This window comes from Pseudophryne corroboree, chromosome 11 (genome assembly GCF_028390025.1).
Source record: "Pseudophryne corroboree isolate aPseCor3 chromosome 11, aPseCor3.hap2, whole genome shotgun sequence".
NCBI classification, from domain to species: Eukaryota; Metazoa; Chordata; class Amphibia; order Anura; family Myobatrachidae; genus Pseudophryne; species Pseudophryne corroboree.
The window spans coordinates 124,691,177-124,711,668 of NC_086454.1; the positions used below are offsets into that span (position 1 = coordinate 124,691,177).

Below are 20,492 nucleotides of genomic sequence, written 5' to 3' on the forward strand. Positions count from 1 at the left end.
AAAAACGCAGGCATGTTCATGCGTTTGCAGGAAGGGTTCCTGATGTCAATTCCGGTCCCGGACAGGCTGATGTGATCGCAGTGGCAAAGTAAGTCCTGGGCTGCGCAGAGACTGCACAAAATCTGTTTGTACAGCTCTGCTACACATACGTTCACACTTGCACAGCAAAAATACACTCCACCTGTAGGCGGTGACTATCTGATTGCAGCAGCGCAAAAATCACTTGCTAGCAATCAGGTCTGAATTAGGCCCATAACCTTGTTCTATATCTACCTGACCTGGTCTGATTGTTCTGGATAAGAGAACACGAATCCAGCGAACACGGGAGTTTAGTAAATTACTGGGATTTATTGTTTTTAAATACATTCGGAACCAGCTTAATATCGGCCAAAACACGAATTATAGTAAATTTACCCCTAAGGGAGACCCATGGGGGGCATCAATCTGGTAATTGAATCCCCACTAGAGGAGTACCTGGTTTGCACAACCCTTAGATAAGTACATATTCACTTACTCTTGTTATGAAGCGGAATATTACTGCTAGTATACAGTATATCATTATTTGCAAATCTATTTATTGCGCTATGAGGAACATGTCTTGTCCTTTATTATCCCTAGATTAACCATTAACCTGCCATATTGTTTTATTGGTAGACAAGCAGCCATCCAACATTACACTGGGAAAAAGCACAACTCTGGACACAGTTTCATGAAAACTGTTCTGGCTATACTGCCTTTTACTGACTATGTAATTCCATTTTGAAGTGTATTTTGCTTACTGACATACCATACTTGCCTACCTGACCCTCTCCATGAGGGAGAAAATGCTCTGTTCCTGGACTTTCCTGGTAATGTATGATTGCCATCACCTGTGGTGAAACACCTTTCTTATCAATTAACTAGCTCACCACAGGTGATGGCCATCATACATTACCAGGAAAGTCCAGGAACAGAGCATTTTCTCCCTCATTGAGAGGGTCAGGTAGGCAAGTATGTGACATACCATTAGTTCCAGAAATTAGGGGCATCTATTTGGGTAGTACCAACAGTCTCCAATTACTGTACTTCTTATAAATATTATACGTTAACAAAAACTCTGAAAATCCAGACGGATTTGGTTTAAACGGTTTAATATTAGTGATGATCATTTATTTAGTTTGTAAACTGCTCACAGTGCTATTATGTTTCATCAGATACCAATGGTGCTCTGCAGGCAGACATTTATTATACCGTCAACGACATGGCAGCACTTGGGGCTTCGCTGGGAGTTATTCTTGTTCTATGTTTCATTGGATTGGGCTTTCTCATTAACAAGCACTATGGAAACAGCATAAGGATAAGACTGAGGAGAAATGATGGAGATGTAAGTAAGCTTCGGATTTACAACTTACTTAAAGCAATATTCTAAATAACAACACATCTACCGTACAATATCCTTCAGTATAAAGAAATGACATTTAATAATACGAATTTAACAATAATAAGACCAGGAGACCAGGGTGGGTACAGAAATGATAACCAAAGAGACGGAAGATGAGGGGAACAGAGATGACAAAAAGGGGAGGAGGTGAAGGGGACAGAGATGAGAGACAGGAAGATGGGGGGTGAGGGGGACAGAAATGAAAGACAGGGAGAAGGGGAGGTAGAGGGATACAGTTGAGAGATAGTGGGCGAGGTGAGGAGGACACCGATGGGATGCAGGGAGACATGAGTGATGAAAACAGAATTAGAGAAATGGCTAAAGTGGGGGGACAGAAATTAAATACAGGGGAACAGGAAGGGGGAGAGAGTGTGAGAGGGACAAAGATGAGGCACGGGGAACACAAAGAAGGAAGGAGTGTGAGGACAACAGAAATTATACAAGGGGGGACAGAAAGAGGGAGGGGGTGTGAGACGGTCATGGACAGTGATGAGATACGGGGGACAGAAAGAGGGAGGGAGTGTGAGGGGGACAGAAATGTGACATGGGGGGCAGGAAGAGTGAGGGTTTGTAAAGGGGATGGAGATGAGACATGGGGCACAGGAAGAGGGAGGAAGTGTGGGGGGACAGAAATGAGGCACAGGGGACAGACAGAGGGAGGGAGTGTGAGGGGGACAGAAATGAGACACGGGACTAGAAGAGCGAGGGAGTGTTAGGGCGACAGAAATGAGACACAGAGGGACAGGAAGAGGGAGGGAGTGTAAGGAGGATAGAGATGACAGAGGGACAGGAAGAGGGAGGGAGTGCCGGGTTGGAATGCTATCGGGGACGGAGGCGGCATCAGGGGCAGCGTGTGGAGGAAGCGCTGGGAGATGAGATCATCTCCACATCGCCTCTCCCTATACTGTACTGTGAACGGGTCCCGGGTCGCATCGACCCAGCAACCCGTTCACACTGCACCTGACCCGGTAATAACCTGGGAATAACCCTTCTTTATACCTGGGTTGAAATACTGGGTCAGGTGACCCAGGAATTCGGGAGTGACCCCTTTCACACTGCACATCGACCCGCGTCGACCCGGCAATATACTGGGTAGATACCGGGTTATTTGTGCGGTGTGAAAGGAGTATAATTCTTCAATCTTGGCGTAAGCAGGTACTAAACTTTCTGTATCAATTTATTAATATACTTGTGGCCGGAGAGACCCCCAGCCCACGTGGAAAATGGCCGCTGCAGCACTGAAGGGGTTAACCCCTAGTGCCCGGCGCCATGTTGCGGACAATAGGCGCTTGGCGTCACTGTTAAATGTACTTACGGCGCTGGGCGCAGACTGTTTAAAAATATGTTTAATGATGTGTCTTAACATGTCATATGTAGTGCTCTGTGCACAATTGCAGGAATGCATATTTAAATGTATTTATATTTAAGATGTGGTCACCTGTATATTTAAAGGAAAAATGCACTTACTATAGCTGTCTGAATAAGCATCTCTCATCCTCTGGAAATAGGAAGTGGCATGCTAATGGCCCTGTCCTAGCAGAGAGGTGTGAATGACAATACCTTTTGATGTGTAAGTTCCTTAGATAAATATGCTAATCACAGGGGATCTCCTTATCCCATAGATAAAGTCTATGGGCTTGGAACCTGTTTGTTTCATGTAGCTGATTTAATTGATATACGAACCCTGAATGGCAGATGCAGGAAGGAAGACTGTTTGTTGTGTTTCCTGTTGTAATCCCAAACACTGGGATTGCCTGGAGATGTGACTGAGACAGAAACATTTGTATTTTGAAGCTATGTGATAAATTTATCAATAGTGAATGTTAATCCGATACCAAACGTTGTCTGTGTCACAGGAAGGAGGATATTGTTTTATTGCACTTATCTCCTTTTGAAATGTAATTTATTTACTTGTATTTTCTAAGTTATCCTGATTGGATAGAAAGGGCTCAGGGAGGACATTACCCCCTGTTGTACTGTGTGGAAATTTGACATAAAAAGGAGGCCTGCGTGCCTCCAGTGTATTGTGTTGTACCATCTTTATTCTGCTGGAACATCTTGTTGTATGCTGTTGCCCCTAGCAATAGGGATGAGTCTTTTTTAAGGCTATTATTGAGCAAATAAACATCTGCCTCAAGAAGATTGCTTCATCTTGTGACCTACAGGGTTATGCCAACCATAGCCCCGTCCTCCGGCTGTCCAGGAAAGCACCTAGCGTCTCCAAGTTCCGCCTTCCGCCAGCTACCGGTAGAGGCCTAGCAAGTGGTTAGTGGGGATTCGTCAACACCACACAGGTGTAGTAAGGCAGTGCGTCGGCACGTACAGAGCAGAACCGTGGTTCCAAATGCCACAGCAGGTTAGGAGTTTGGTGGTGGCAGCATAAACCCTCCCACAGCGCAGTGGGTGGAGTCAGTAACAGGCGGTTACTGACGGTAAGCGGGAATCCCCTACGTGGTCAGGTCCCGTAAGCGGTGAGTGCTTTCGTACGGGACCGTCCTGTCACAGAAATTGGTGGCATAGCGGTGGGATAATCCCAGGCGGCTTTTCGGTCACCCGATTGGAGAAGCCGAGTTACTCAGGAGAGGAGTAACTGCAGCGCAGGAGAACGCACAAGATGACGGACTTCAGCGGAACGTCTAAGGGCGATATGGAGATCGTGTGCCAGGAGAAGGGTGTGGATATCCCTTTCAACGCGTCCAGAAGCGTCATGAAGGCGGAACTCATGAGCTTGGAGGAGTCCCGCCGGGCTGAGGTGGAAAGCGCTGACGGCGTCAGCATCGCAGAGGACGGCCCAACAGTGGACCTTCGTAAGGAACCGGGGAGACCCACAAGCCCCGCCCTCTCTCACAGCAGCAATGTTTCCCAGCATTCCCTAGCAGGGCCAGGATCCCAACGTCCCAGGGGGGGCGGCCCGGATACCTTAGCAGATCGGCTAGCGGAATTGGGGGAAAGGGCAACGGAGCAAGAGCGCTTGATCATCATCCAGATGTGGCGTGATGAGCGGGCACCACAGGCCGTGGTACCCCGGGAGCCGTTGTCAGCTGTTGTACACAGATCAGGAAGCGTTCAGTTTGCCAAGTTTGCAGACAGTAATGGGGACATTGATGGACATTTGCAAGTTTTTGAAAGGACTTGTAAACTACACAATCTACCCAAGTCAGAGTGGGTGAGACACGTTGTGCCCACTCAGCATGGAGAGGCATTGGAGGCCTATCGAGGAGTGGCCACGGAGGACTGTGGGAACTACGACGAAGTTGCGAAGGCCCTCCTCCAGCGATTCTTCATCACTCCAGTCTTACAGGAAGAAGTTCAGAGACTTGCCCAAGAATCCTAGCAGCACCCATGAGCAGTTCGCCAACCAGCTGCGGCAGCACGTGGTGAAATGGGTGAAGGATTCTGAAGCTACTACATGGGATGCACTGATCGACCTGATCTGCAGGGAGCAGTTCTACCGCAGGTGCGCCCCAGAAGTGAAGGAGTGGATGCTAGATCGGGAGCCACCCAGCTTAAAAATGGCTGCCCAATTATCCAACAAATATGTGGCAATTCGGCCACGGGGTCAGAAGCGCCCAGCCAGCAGCCAGCTCCAAAAGACTGTACCACCAGGGGGACACCCCTCTTCAGCTCATCACCCCCAAAGACAAGCATCTTCCAACCTGGGTGCTCTTGGCCAGCAACCACACCGCAGCGTCCCTGCAACTGATCAGAGATCATCGGTGCCACGACTGGAGAAGAAGTGCTACGGCTGTGGGAAAATCGGACATCTGAGGATGAACTGTCCTGCATCCCAAGCACCCCAGACTCGTGCCCCAAATCCGAGTGCTGGAGCCCGGCTCGCTTGTTTGACAAGAGGAGATGAGCCTACAGAGACTGTTCCCCCTCCAGTCAGTCCGATGGAGTGTGGCGAGAGACAGGTGCACTCTGCGGAGAAAGTCACCTGCATGGCCAAACAGCCCCTACACAATATGTGGAGGCAACTGCAGCCGGTCCACGTGGGACCCCTGCAGGGGGAAGGCCTAAGAGACTCTGGGGCCTCAATCACTGTGGTGAGCCCCCATCTTATAGATCCTGCTGCAGTATTGCAGGGTCGCACTGCCAAGGTCACCCTGGCAGATGGAATGGAGAAAGAGGTTCCCATGGCAAGAGTCTACCTGGACTGGGGAGCTGGACCAGAGTTGCGAGAAGTTGCCGTCATGGATGGTCTCCAAACTGATGTGGTCCTAGGAAATGACCTGGGTGGTGGGATCGTCACCACGTTTGCTGGCGCCATTCCCCGGAGTCAAGTTCCACAACCACCGTTGACATCAGCTACTCCAGCACAGCCCAGCCCAGAGGAAAAGACTACAGCTGCTAGACCACAGCATCAACCAGCTCAGAGGAAGAGATTACAGCGGCTAGATCGGCACATCGACCCCGCATGCCTTTTGCCTCTGGTATGCCTACGTCCCCTAGCAACGCAGAGGATGTTGGTTCCAGCTCGTTTGATCCTGTGGGGGTGCCCAATGATGCTCCTGACCCAAGTGGTTTGCCAACTCCGGCAGTGAGTATGAGAAACCACACTGACTTTTCCATGACTGATCCCTACCAGACTGACCCTAGTAGTCCCCACCTGGATCCCCCTGTAGAGTGTCCCAATTTAGGAGAGATTGAGGGCCACAGGCAGGAGTTTAGGGAGGCTCAACTCTCTGACCCATCCCCGAAAGGCATGAGGCGCCACTCTGGCAGCGGCCTTGACAGGGTTGGGGCAGGAAGTTTGACCAGGCGGGAAGGGTTAAGGTACAGGGTAGACAGGAAAGTGGGAGGGGATAGACCAGATAGGGAATGTGTCCAACTGGTCCCCCCAGGGAACTTTCCTGCGCAACCGGTGTCGGTTGCCAGTGAAACCCCTTTGGACAGTAACCCTGAGATAGACCGTACACTAAAGTGCCTGACACAGTGCTTACCCTGGTCTGGAATGTCGGATGACGCCCAGACCAACTGTAAGGCTGGTGCCATGCGTTGGCAGCTGGGGCACTCCAGCGGTTGTGTTGTCTCTGGGCCTCTGCCCATAGGGGAACCCTTGCAGCAAGTTGCTGTGGACATAGCAGGTCCCCTGCCTGTGCGCAGTAGATCGGGGAATACACGCAGCCTCCCTGTAGTGGATGCCACACAGGATCCAGAGGCTGGTGGTCTGGCCGCCATCACTGTGGCACAGGTAGCGGACGAGGAGGAAGGAGTAGGCCTAGGTGACAGGGTAGGTTTCCCTGAGTCATGGGTCGACGGAGGAGGATTGGAGGGCAGGTCTGACAGTTAGGGCAGACAGTTGCCAGATAGGTATGACGGAGGTGCAGTGCCTGGGGCACTATGTGGGAGGAGACAGGGGTAGGCCCAAACCAGAGGGGGTGGAGGCCACCAGAGGCTGCCCCCGACCCACATCACCCAGACCGGTACTGACCTTAGAACCTGTAAGGCCCTACGGACACGTTGTCATTGACTTTAGTCCTGTAGTGAACCCCTTGACAGAGATGGCTAGGAAGGGCATTCCCAAGTCAGTGGACTTTGCACCTGCTTGCGAGTTGGCATTCCAGTCATTGAAGGAGGATCTGGTACCCGCTCCAGTGCTGATGGCGCACATTCTTGACCAGGACTGTGTGTTACGAACTACTGCGCCACTGCACGGACTGGGAGCAGTACCGAGCCAGAAAGAGCCATATGGGCAGGAGCACCCTGTGGCCTGTTTGAGCAGTATACTGCTATTGTGGGAGGTGGGGTATGCCACAATTGGGACACCTTGGGTGGCACTTGTGTGTAACTGGCCCCCTACCGTGGTGACCTACCACCCACCTGTTAGGTGGCTGCAACCTACCTTGGGGAAATTGGACAGACTTTTGTGGTGGAGCCTTGAACTTGGACTTCAGGTGGACTATTTGAACATTGGGGGTCATTCCGAGTTGTTCGCTCGTTATTTTTTTCTCGCAACGGAGCGATTAGTCGCTAATGCGCATGCGCAATGTCCGCAGTGCGACTGCGCCAAGTAAATTTGCTATGCAGTTAGGTATTTTACTCACGGCATTACGAGGTTTTTTCTTCGTTCTGGTGATCGTAATGTGATTGACAGACAGTGGGTGTTTCTGGGCGGAAACTGGACGTTTTATGGAAGTGTGTGAAAAAACGCTACCGTTTCTGGGAAAAACGCGGGAGTGGCTGGAGAAACGGAGGAGTGTCTGGGCGAACGCTGGGTGTGTTTGTGACGTCAAACCAGGAATGACAAGCACTGAACTGATCGCACTGGCAGAGTAAGTCTCGAGCTACTCAGAAACTGCACAGAGAAGTCTTTTCGCAATATTGCAAATCTTTCGTTCGCAATTTTGATAAGCTAAGATTCACTTAGCGTGTGCAAAGCTGCTAAAAGCAGCTTGCGAGCGAACAACTCGGAATGAGGGCCATTGTGCACCCACGAAGAGAGGCCCACTACACTATGGATGAACTGTCTAGGCCGGAGCCTACACCCCCTAGGTAGCGCCCCCTTCAACACAAGGGACTGCGGGACCAGGAGCCATATCATTGGGACATGACTCGCTGGTTTCCCGCTTGAATGGGGGGGAGGAGTGTGGCCAGAGAGACCCCCAGCCCACGTGGACAATGGCCGCTGCAGCACTGAAGGGGTTAACCCCTAGTGCCCGGCGCCATGTTGCGGACAATAGGCGCTTGGCGTCACTGTTAAATGTACTTACGGCGCTGGGCGCAGACTGTTTAAAAATATGTTTAATGATGTGTCTTAACATGTCATATGTAGTGCTCTGTGCACAATTGCAGGAATGCATGTTTAAATGTATTTATATTTAAGATGTGGTCACCTGTATATTTAAAGGAAAAATGCACTTACTATAACTGTCTGAATAAGCATCTCTCATCCTCTGGAAATAGGAAGTGGCATGCTAATGGCCCTGTCCTAGCAGAGAGGTGTGAATGACAATACCTTTTGATGTGTAAGTTCCTTAGATAAATATGCTAATCACAGGGGATCTCCTTATCCCATAGATAAAGTCTATGGGCTTGGAACCTGTTTGTTTCATGTAGCTGATTTAATTGATATACGAACCCTGAATGGCAGATGCAGGAAGGAAGACTGTTTGTTGTGTTTCCTGTTGTAATCCCAAACACTGGGATTGCCTGGAGATGTGACTGAGACAGAAACATTTGTATTTTGAAGCTATGTGATAAATTTATCAATAGTGAATGTTAATCTGATACCAAACGTTGTCTGTGTCACAGGAAGGAGGATATTGTTTTATTGCACTTATCTCCTTTTGAAATGTAATTTATTTACTTGTATTTTCTAAGTTATCCTGATTGGATAGAAAGGGCTCAGGGAGGACATGACCCCCTGTTGTACTGTGTGGAAATTTGACATAAAAAGGAGGCCTGCGTGCCTCCAGTGTATTGTGTTGTACCATCTTTATTCTGCTGGAGCATCTTGTTGTATGCTGTTGCCCCTAGCAATAGGGATGAGTCTTTTTTAAGGCTATTATTGAGCAAATAAACATCTGCCTCAAGAAGATTGCTTCATCTTGTGACCTACAGGGTTATGCCAACCATAGCCCCATCCTCCGGCTGTCCAGGAAAGCACCTAGCGTCTCCAAGTTCCGCCTTCCGCCAGCTACCGGTAGAGGCCTAGCAAGTGGTTAGTGGGGATTCGTCAACACCACACAGGTGTGGTAAGGCAGTGCGTCGGCACATACAGAGCAGAACCGTGGTTCCAAATGCCACGGCAGGTTAGGAGTTTGGTGGTGGCAGCATAAACCCGCCCACAGTGCAGTGGGTGGAGTCAGTAACAGGCGGTTACTGACGGTAAGCGGGAATCCCCTATGTGGTCAGGTCCCGTGTGACCTAAACCTTCCATTCTGTGCACTGGGAACGGGACGCGGAAGCGGTGAGTGCTTTCGTACGGAACCGTCCTGTCACAATACTACATGAGGGGAATCGTTGAATATTGTGAATGAAAGGAAATATAAAGTTCTAACTGGTTCTGGACTTTATTATTTTACATTTATTGCATCTATTAAATAGTGTTAACACCATATTGCATAATACATTTGTTATGTGATATTTTAGATGTTTTGTTTGCATATTTGGGGTAACTTTACCTGTGGCAGGGCTGCAGCTACACAGGGAAAAGCTTCAAAAAGAAGATCTGTTACATTTTTTTAAGTGTATGCAAATCATACAAATCATGTAATGATCACACAGTTCGAGATACGGTATGAACACATATACATAAGACATAAGGTTTAGAGGCCCTGCTTGTCAATATTTATAGTTTACAGTAGATGAACTTGAAAATATTACACAGGGCTTATTTAGCACCCATGTTAGGACTTAAAGGTCATGAGAACAAATGTTATAAATGTTATTATTCTGGGTTGTAAATAATTTTTTCTTATAAACTTAAGTAATATGTTTCACTGTATCTTGCGAATAAGTGGTTTGAAAACTCAGTAAGAGTTTCCAGAAAATAATTTTTCTTGCATTGGGTAATGTCAGATGTGTCTAGTTTAAGGACAGTAATTACTTGATTTTTTATATTTGTTTCATAGGAAGTTGGTGGAAGAAAACTGGCATTAATAAAGAAAGGCTATTTGGGAAATTGACTTGGACTTCCTATAGTCCTACATTGTCAGGTGCTAATTGCTGGTCTGGGTTAGAGGTAGGGATAGCCATCGGTTTGGTTACCCTTGATGGTTACCATCAATTAGCGATGTGTGGATGGCATTTTTTGTGTTTTGGGTTTTGGGTTTGGTTCTAATTCCACTTTTGTGTTTTGGTTTTGGCTTGGTTTTGCCAAAACCACCCTTTTGGGTTTTGGTTTTGGATCTGGATGATTTTTGGAAAAAAAACCCATAAAAACAGCTAAAATCTTAACCTCAATAACATTCATTTTCACTCATTTCCAGTCTATTCTGAACACCTCACACCTCACAATATTGTTTTTAGGCCTAAAAGTTGCACCGAGGTGGCTGTATGACCAAGCTAAGCGACACAAGTGTGCAGCACAAACACCTGGCCCATCTAGGAATGGCACTGCAGTTGCAGATAAAATGGCACTATTCAAAATCTAGTCCCCAAACAGCACCTCATGCAAAGATGTAGAAGAGGTGCAATGAGGTAACTGTATGACTATGCCAAGCGACACAAACAGTTCCCACTGGAATTATACATCCAAATCACTGGAATTATATAGCAAAATCACTGGAATTATACTGCAAAATCACTGGAATTATATGTACAAATCACTGGAATTATACGTCCAAATCACTGGAATTATACGTTCAAATCACTGGAATTAAATGGCAAAATCACTAGAATTATACGTCAAAATCACTGGAATTACACGGCCAAATCGCGGGAATTAAACGGCCAAATCACTGGAATTAAATGGCAAAATCACTGGAATTATACTGCAAAATCACTGGAATTATACTGCAAAATCTCTGGAATTATACGTCCAAATCACTGGAATTAAATGGCAGTACCACTGGACATATACGGAAGTGTCAGACAGGATGGCACTTTAAAAAAAATAGTCCCCAAACAGCCAGCACATGATGCAAAGAAGAAAAAAAGGTGCACCGAGGTTGCTGTATGACTAAGCTAAGCGACACAACCACCTGGCCCATATAGTAGTGTCATGCAGTGGCTGAATGTCGAGAGTGGGCCGCAATTGTTCGGTCCACTGACAGCATCTCCAGCACGCCCCTGTCATTTTTAAAAAATTCTTAAATTGGTGGACTTTAACGGCAGTACCCCAGGACTAATACAGCAGTGCCCCTGGACTCATAAGGCAGTGTCAGACAGGACTTTTCAAAAACTAGGCCCCAAACAGCACCTCATGCAAAGATGTCGAAGAGGTGCAATGAGGTAGCTGTATGACTAAGCCAAGCGACACAGGTGGTCATTCCGAGTTGTTAGCTCGCTGCCGATTTTCGCAGTGCAGCGATTAAGTAAAAAAATGGCAAAAATGCGCATGCGCATGGTACGCAGCGCGCATGCGCTAAGTACTTTCACACAAAACTTTGTAGATTTACACAAGGTCGAGCGACGTTTTTTCATCGCTCGAGTGATCGTAGTGTGAGATTGACAGGAAGTGTGTGTTTCTGGGCGGAAACTGGCCATTTTCAGGGAGTGTGCTAAAAAAACGCAGGCGTGCCAGGTAAAAACGCAGGAGTGGCTGGAGAAACGGGGGAGTGGCTGGCCGAACGCAGGGCATGTTTGTGTCATCAAACCAGGAACTAAACGGACTGAGGTGATCGCAGTCTAGGAGTAGGTCTGGAGCTATTCAGAAACTGCAGCAATAATGGCAAAATCTCGGTATCGCCTGCCTAGTGAAGTGGAATCTAGGTGGGATTTGGTACCGGGAACACAATACTTCCATCAATTGTCTAAATCCCACTGCACTAATGGCAGATACCGGATGCCTGTCTAACACCAACATAAGTGTCAAGGCCTCAGTTATGAGGGCTTCCATCGTCATGTGAAGCTGAACCACTAGTCATGAACATAGGCCAGGGCCTCAGCCGCTCCTTGCCACTGCGTGTCGTAAATGGCATATTGGCAAGTTTACGTTTCTCCTCAGACCATTTATATTTCATTTTTTGGGTCTTTTTACTGAACTTTGGTGTTTTGGATTTTACATGCCCTCTACTATCACATTGGGCATCGGCCTTGGCAGACGACGTTGATGGCATTTCATCGTCTATGTCATGGCTAGTGGCAGCAGCTTCAGCACTAGGAGGAAGTGGTTCTCGATCTTTCCCTATTTTATCCTCCAAATTTTTGTTCTCCATTATTTTGTTGGAGTTATATAACACAATATACGGCACAGGAATGACTGATGGCTGATGGCCAGGACACTACCACTGGTCTGATGCAGCACAACACAACAACACTGTAAGGGACTTGTTGTTGTTGTTATTGTTATTATAATACGGCAGCAGTGGACATATAGCAGCAGTGTATACCACTGTGACTGCCTGGTCACTGGAATGACTAATGGCCAGGACACTACCACTGGTCTGATGCAGCACAACACAGCAAGACTGAGCTGATGCAGCACAACACAGCAGCAGTGGACATATGGCAGCAAGAGGACACAAACGCTATGACTGCCTGGTCACTGTAATGACTGATGGCTGATGCACTACCACTGGACTGATGCAGCACAATACACCACCACTGAACTGATGGAGCACAACACAGCAGCAATGGACATATGGCAGCAAGAGGACACAAACACTGTGACTGGACAAATACAGCACAAGACACTACCACAGAGGACACTGAGGACGGAGATACGTCCTCTGTCTACACTCTCCAATGAAGGAGTGAAAATGGTGGGGACGTGCGGCTCCTTATATGGAATCCAAACCCCGCGAGAATCCGACAGCGGGATGATGACGTTTTGCCTTGTTCTGGTTTCCGAGTCAGGTGGGAAAATCCGAGCCTGGCTCGGAACCGGGCTCGAATGGTGAAGTTCGGTACGGTTCGGTTCTCTAAGAACCGAACCCGCTCATCTCTACCATCAATGGTTGCAAACTATGCATTGGAGGACTATCGATGGTTTCACCAACCGATGGTCATCTTTGTTCTTTGGCTGACTGGCTCGTGGGCCAATCAGAACATGCGTCAGGGCTTTTGCAGGGCTATGCTATGTGTCCTGGCACCTTGTAAAAGAAAACAAAAACATTCCAATATACTGTGCCATTGATGGAGGGAAACCATTTGGTTGTCCCGCATCGATGGCTAAAGCATCCAACATTGGCCATAAACCATCAATGATTATGAATCATCGATGGTCGATGGCCATCCCTAGTTAGTGTTAGTCCCAGCACTGCTTTGTAACCTTGTATGTAACTCATCATGCAGGATAAAAGATGTTCAGATCTTGAAAATGTGTGCTAGTTGATTGTGAAGTGTGTCTGATCCTTGCTCCTATGAAAAGTCTACCTACAGATTTCTGGCTTGCATGTCTGGTTACTCTCTCTGGTTACTTTCTATACAAAAGCCAGTGATGGGCAATAAGCCATAGCTCTGTCCTCTTGTGTGGTCATATTATTTGTTATACCTTGTTTACATGAGCTGCTCATATGTCATTGAATATAATTTAACACTAAGATTAGGAGTATTGTGTGGCCCTTTTGGTATTTAGTGGGAAGCCTAATGCAGCCTCTGAATTGTATCAGGATGCCTCTCACCAGGGCCATATTATCCGTAGGGCTGACTAGGCTGAAGCCTAGGGACTTCTTGCTGAGGCACAGTTACTGTGCCTTAGGGCTCCAATGGTTAAAGCCACTTTGCACTCTCCGCCGGGAAGGGGGAATGACAGCGGACCAATAGCACACTAGCACTGTTTCAAAAGAGAAAAGAAAGGGAGAACGATTGCGCTGTGAGAAAAGAAGTCAGTAGACTTTATTTCAACTGGGTATTGTTGTCTGTGTAAATACTGAAAGTGTAATTAATGGCATAAGCTCTGCTTCCCAAATGTCAGCTGTAGTGGGCTGAAAGATTAAAGTGTCGGAGGGCAGCCTGAAAAACCTGAAAGCCTATGGGTCTGGCCATGGGTTAATACAGCCCTGCCTATCACTGCTCTATACTGTTCACCCGCTCTGTGAATCAGACTTCTGCTACTGTATGGCTACTGACCATGCTCCTGCCTGATACGTGGTTGTTACTGATCCTCATGGTGTAGCAGACCTCTACCGCAGGCACTGACCTTGCTCCTGACTGACCCCTTTGTGACTGCATTGCCTGCTTGTGTGTGTATTACACCCCTGGAACTGTCCTTAATCCTGAATAAAACTTAACTTTTAATAGTATTAGAATAAATATTGTATGAGACGTTACCTGTTCAAATAGAGGAGGGTAATAGATACCCTATAAGACAAACAATTAAATAGAAGGATGGTTCATTTTCCCAAAGGTAGAGGTATTTGTGGGATAAGGGAAAAAGTCCAAAATATAAACAAGGAAATTGCACATAACACACAGTGAAACCAGAGGTGTAGCATAGCGCCATGTCACCTGGAGCATGCCAATGCTGCTGTTATCTCCTTCCCCCATATACTGAATTTTGCATGGGTGTTGACATCCAGACCACGAGGTCCTGGAATTATCCAGATTATTAGGGGCTGATCTTACCCATCCCCTGTCCACCCTGTGTGCCCTCACCCCACCCCTATCCTCTTTGTGCCACCTGTAACCTGCCACTCTCCTCCATGTGGCTCCTTTACCCTACCTGTCTCTCAGGTAGGCCAGGCCACACTGCTTTGTATCACCCGTGACCTGCTTTCACGCCCTAGTTTACACTCGGAAGGGGAGGCCACTCTGACCAACATCAGTAGTTGCCCTGCTCCTGGATGCCTTTGCCTGCTAAGCCTGAGTTCATGAGCGGTGTAAGTAAGCCCCACCTCCAGCCAGAACTGAAGTTAGATATTGTGCCCTGGGTGAGAGAATGCATCGGTAACCCCCACACTGCCCCCATCTACTGGCCTGGAACAAAAAAAGTAGAAGACTTTTTTCAAGACAAATATAGTAGACTCTCCAGACAACAGGTTCATAGATAGCAACAGCATAATTACACTATACATGTGAACCATTAGTGATTCACATGTATGGTGTAATTATGCTGCTGCAATCTATGGACCTGCTGTCTGGAGATGCTACTGTATTTGTCTTGAGAAAGGTCTGACGTGGACCAAAAGGTCGACATGCACTGTTTCTGTGAGCACTTAAATATTTATGTTATCTGCAGTGAGTGCCCCTTTTCTATACACACACACACACACACACACACACACACACACACACACACACACATATATTGTTTTACCAGCGGCTGGGATCCCGGCTGTTATGATCCCGACAGTGGCATCCCGGCCACCAGTATGCCGTCAGCGGGGCAAGTGCTAAAAGTCCCATGTGGGTTTGCTGCACTCACCGCGCTCACCACGCTGCAGGCTCGTTATGTCACCACAGATTATATTCTACCTCTATGGGTGTCATGGACACACATAGATTGAGAAAAGCCTGTGGCATCAGTATTCCGGCGGCTGCATCTCACCACCTGTCCCGACAGGCGGTCTCATGATTGCCTCCCATTTCTATATATCTATATATCCAGGGGCATTTTAAGAGAAGAGGGGACCCGTGTGCAGCATATAGATAAAATCTGCCAGTGTTTCTATCTTACATCATGGTTTAATATTGACATTTTGGCAGGCTGAAATCCTAAACAACAGTAATAAACTAATAGCACTTAAGGCTCCCTAACATTGGCAAAAAAAAAAAAGTGTATGTTTAATTTTAGGCGTGTCTGTCTTACCATCATATCATTGGGAACTTCTAGCTAGCATTAATCAAGTACATTCCATATAATGATGGGTAGAAGCTGATTTTTTGCTATGTGCATTTTTCCACTCGCCCACTATTTAAAATGTTTGATGTATCACCCCATGATGTCTTTTTTGTGTTTAATTGGTTCTTCTGATACAGCCATCCCAGAAGAAGAGAGCCCCAGAATAGGTCACATGGCCACATAATGCACTAAGACATTTATTCGAGTTCATACATGCTCCTCAGATAGCCCCCTTAACCACTTGCCTGGCATGGTCGCATCAGATCCAACCATGCCTGCAAGCAGTGGCGGATCCAGCAGGGGGCAATGAGGGCGATCGCCCCCCCCCCCCCGTAACTCTGCGACCTAGACCCGCCCACTTGTTCCTGCGGGCAGTAGAGATGGGGGAAGTTGAGTGTGACGGCCGAGATCTGGCCGCATTGACAGGGCAACTGAGACGGCGCTGGGCTGGACCACCCAGTGTGCCCCAGCTACCAGTGGCAGCACAACTCCCCACACCGCAGCCTAGTTCGCTCCTTCAGCTGCGGAGGAGCTGCCGCCGCCATGTCTGGCAGATCAGGAACCGCAAGGACGCACAACAGGTGAGGGGCGGGGAGAGGAGGGGGAGGCGATTGGCTGGTGTGGAGAGAGTGGCCGGAGTTCTGTCCTGCGGAGAGACAGGGCAGGAGAGACAGGCGGCCTGTCCCGGCAGATGGAGGAGCGCTGGGTGGACGGGACTCTCCTGTATCCTATTGTGTCTGTGTATGTACTGTATGGTACATCACTAGTGTCTATGTGCATGGAGTGTTACTAGGGGATGTGTATGCCGTGTATCACTAGTGTGTGTGTGTGTGTGTGTGTGTGTGTGTGTGTGTGTGTGTGTGTGTTAGTAGTGTATGTATGGTGTATCACTAGTGCCTGTGTGTTAGTAGTGTATGTATGGTATGGTGTATCAATAGTGTGTGTGTGTGTGTGTGTGTGTGTGTGTGTGTGTGTGTGTGTACACTGTGTGTCTGTGTGTGTGTGTGTGTGTGTGTGTGTGTGTCTGTGTGTGTGTTATAGTAGTGTATGTAGTGTATCACTAGTGTGTGTGTGTGTGTGTGTGTGTGTGTGTGTGTGTGTGTGTGTGTGTGTGTGAGATAGTAGTGTATGTATGGTACATCACTAGTGTCTGTATGTGCATGGAGTGTTACTAGGGGTTGTGTGTGCTGTGTATCACATGTGTGTTTGTGTGTATGTGTTTATTAGTAGTGTATGTATGGTGTATCACTAGTGTGTGTGTGTGTGTGTGTGTATGTGTGTGTGTGTGTGTGTGTGTGTGTGTGTGTGTGTGTGTGGTGTATCACTAGTGTGTGTGTGTGTGTGTGTGTGTGTGTGTGTGTTAATAGTGTATGTATGGTGTATCACTAGTGTCTGTGTGTGTGTGTGTGTGTGTGTGTGTGTGTGTGTGTGTGTGTGTGTGTGTGTGTCTGTATGTGCATGGAGTGTTACTAGGGGTTGTGTGTGCTGTGTATCACTGGTGTGTGTGTGTGTGTGTTAGTAGTGTATGTAATGTGTATCACTAGTGTGTGTGTGTGTGTGTGTGTGTGTGTGTGTGTGTGTGTGTGTGTGTCAGCACTGTATGTGTGGTGTATCGCTAGTGTTTGTGTGTGTTAGTAGTGTATGTATAGTGTATCACTGTGGGTGTGTGTGTGTGTGCGTCAGCAGTGTATGTGTGGTGTATCACTAGTGTTTGTGTGTGTTAGTAGTGTATGTATAGTGTATCACTGTGTGTGTGTGTGTGTGTGTGTGTGTGTGTGTGTGTGATAGTGTATATATGGTACATCACTAGTGTCTGTATGTGCATGGAGTGTTACTAGGGGTTGTGTGTGCTGTGTGTGTTTATTAGTAGTGTATGTATGGTGTATCACTGTGTGTGTGTGTGTGTGTGTGTGTGTGTGTGTGTGTGTGTGTGTGTGTGTGTGTGTGTGTGGTGTATCACTAGTGTGTGTGTGTGTGTGTGTGTGTGTGTTAGTAGTGTATGTATGGTGTATCACTAGTGTCTGTGTGTGTGTGTGTGTGTGTGTGTGTGTGTGTGTGTGTGTGTGTGTGTGTGTGTGTTAGTAGTGTATGTATTGTGTATCACTACGGCCTAGCGGACTGGAAGGGGGAGGAGTCCAGATTAATTTTAAAACCGCCCCCCCTATAGGAGAAGTCTAGATCCGCCCCTGCCTGCAAGTGCCTTATCTGACCTGGTCGCACAGGATGCAACCAGTCAGATAGTGTTAGCAGCATCAGGGAAGGGTAACTTCCCTCCGCTGCTGCTGTCAGTGGGACTGGAAGGTCCCTCTGCCTCCCTGCACTCTCCCCTACTTATTGCCATGCTGCCGATCACTGCTGATCGGTCAGCACGGCAGGACCCCTACCCCCTCCAGCTGCTGCAGACAATGGCAGCCACTGGGGAGTGTAAATTAACCCTCCCAAGCCCACCCCCAGACCCCCCCCCCCCCCCCCTCCTGTAAACCTGGAGGCTGTCCCTGCTTTCAAAATGAAAGCCGCAATGGTCGCGATGTTCCCGATGTTCCCGGTTGAAAATAATAATAATAATAATAATAATAATAATATATTTTTTCCTTTTTTTAACCAAAATTATTTGGGATAGGGTTAAATTCATATTCTTCACCTAATTCACTCATGAAAAAAACCCGACAATTTTGGAGCGGTTATTGGTGAAATAAATCGTCAAGTGGTTAATATATTATTTAGATTGAGATTGGTTAGGAGAGCAATAGGTAACATAAACTCCAAATACAGCTGATTATATTCTGAAATCTAAAGAACATCATTTAATAGATTGCTTCTCTCATTCTAGAATTTTGGAGACTCAAATGACAGTACTGGATTCATAAATGAGGGCGATAGCTCAAATACACCAATCCCCACAAATCTGGATTATGACTTTGGTGGTATCAACGAAAAAGAGCCAATTTCATCTAATATGTTCCTGGACACTGCTGCTGTAATCCCAGTTCTTTCAAATAATACAGCTAATAGTCCACCTACTGGGACAGAAGAAAATGAGTCTGATTCAGACAGCACAAGAGTGAAGCCAATCCTAACTAAGGAGTTTAAGGAAGACGTTGGCTACAAGTCAGTGTGGTTTAGGGAGGACGCAGCCCCCGAAGTGGTTGTGATTGAGAGAGCTGAGGAAGGGGAGGAAGAAGAAGATGATGAAGAATTTAATAATCAGCAAGCAAATGATGATAATGATGAAGAAGAAGATGATCAGGAACTGGTTCCATCATTCAATTTTATGACAAATGACTCAGTCAGTTTCAGTGTATTGTAACACTCTGTTTTAACATTTATAGCACTTAGGACCGGATTCAGAAATGGAGGCAGATCGTTGCATGCTCAGCCAGATCTACGTCCATCTCCTCACATGCTGATGGCTGACCAGCACAGGGCAAGGCCACCCAGGATGTGTGATGGGCCGCCTTCCAATGCATCCGCAACTAGAGGCCAGGTGGTTGGACGCTTTAAAAAAAATTGGAGCAACTGCATGCTGCTGCTCCAAAAACGGTCACGGCACCTCCCCGCTTGGCCTCTGCTGCCCCCCCCCCCCAATGCTTCTCTATCCCAGGAACGCCCGCCGCTGTCAATCACACTGCAGCCTCATCCTTCCTGGATGCAGCCATAATGTGTAAGGTTGTGCACGTGCAATGCAGCCAGTGCATGTGCGCAGACCACCTGACCGCAGCTGCTGTGTACAGGCGCTGCGTTCGGGTCTGAATGACCCCTTAGTTGACTATTAACCTGGCCACATCTTCAAATATTCTGTCATTGTTGTCAAGTATTATTAAATGGACTGGCAAATAATTCAGGACATTAGTTTGGATACCAATTATTACTTACTGTAGGTGACTAAATATTCTGTGAATTTATTCCTACCTATAAATTCACAGGGATGTGGCTAGCTATTTTACTGCCAGTGACAGCAACAGCACCCATCTCATCTCATCTCTCATGTATATTGAATATTTATGCATTATTCTAAACATCTGTATTTGTGTACTGCATACCTTAAAAAAGAATATTAGTACATTTAAAAAAAATCATATCGTCAAAGAAATTAACAAAAAACAAACACAAAGGTTACATATTGTCATTTGTCAACAAAAAAAGTTACATTTTCTAAATGTATTCATTATATATTGCTATCAGCTAGAGCCATCTGCTTTTGTTTGGCTCATAATAGCACCTCTGTCTGTGCACTGTAATGTACAGTAAAATCAGTGAAATAGTCATCTATGTAATATCTTTTCATATTAATCTTGAGTCTTATATTGCAAATTTTGTAATGTGGGCTCATCATTTATTAATCACATTTTTTTGCAGATGCAGGGGGTAATTGTATCACCCGGGGCTATCCAATTAGCCCCAAGGCAGAGGCTCCCCCCCTCTCCCCTGATGCCGTCATTGCGGATTATGCTTCGGGCACCTAAAGTATAATCTGCCATAAGTGGCTGCTTGAGCCACAATAACACATGGTATCGGGGGACTTTTTCTGTGGGGTGAATAAAGACAAACCCACTTATCTTGCAGCACTACTTGGTGGTAAACAGGCTGTCTACATGCGGACTTATATATCTCATATTGATGAATATCTTTTGACTATATAGTTCTCATGTTGTCAGGTATAAGGTTGACATGAGGATGTGACGG

At 47.0% G+C, this 20,492-nt stretch overlaps 1 protein-coding gene across 1 annotated transcript in view; it reads left to right on the forward strand.

Moving 5' to 3' along the window:
• CDHR5 (cadherin related family member 5) overlaps positions 1–19,932 on the forward strand; it is a 209,022-nt gene extending 189,090 nt beyond the window's left edge. Inside the window, exons 20-21 of the mRNA XM_063944193.1 lie at positions 1,194–1,363; positions 18,640–19,932. Coding sequence (XP_063800263.1) covers positions 1,194–1,363; positions 18,640–19,116 — 647 coding nt within the window. The 3' untranslated portion in view covers positions 19,117–19,932. The remainder of the gene's footprint in view (positions 1–1,193; positions 1,364–18,639) is intronic.
• The last annotated feature ends 560 nt before the right edge of the window (positions 19,933–20,492 follow it).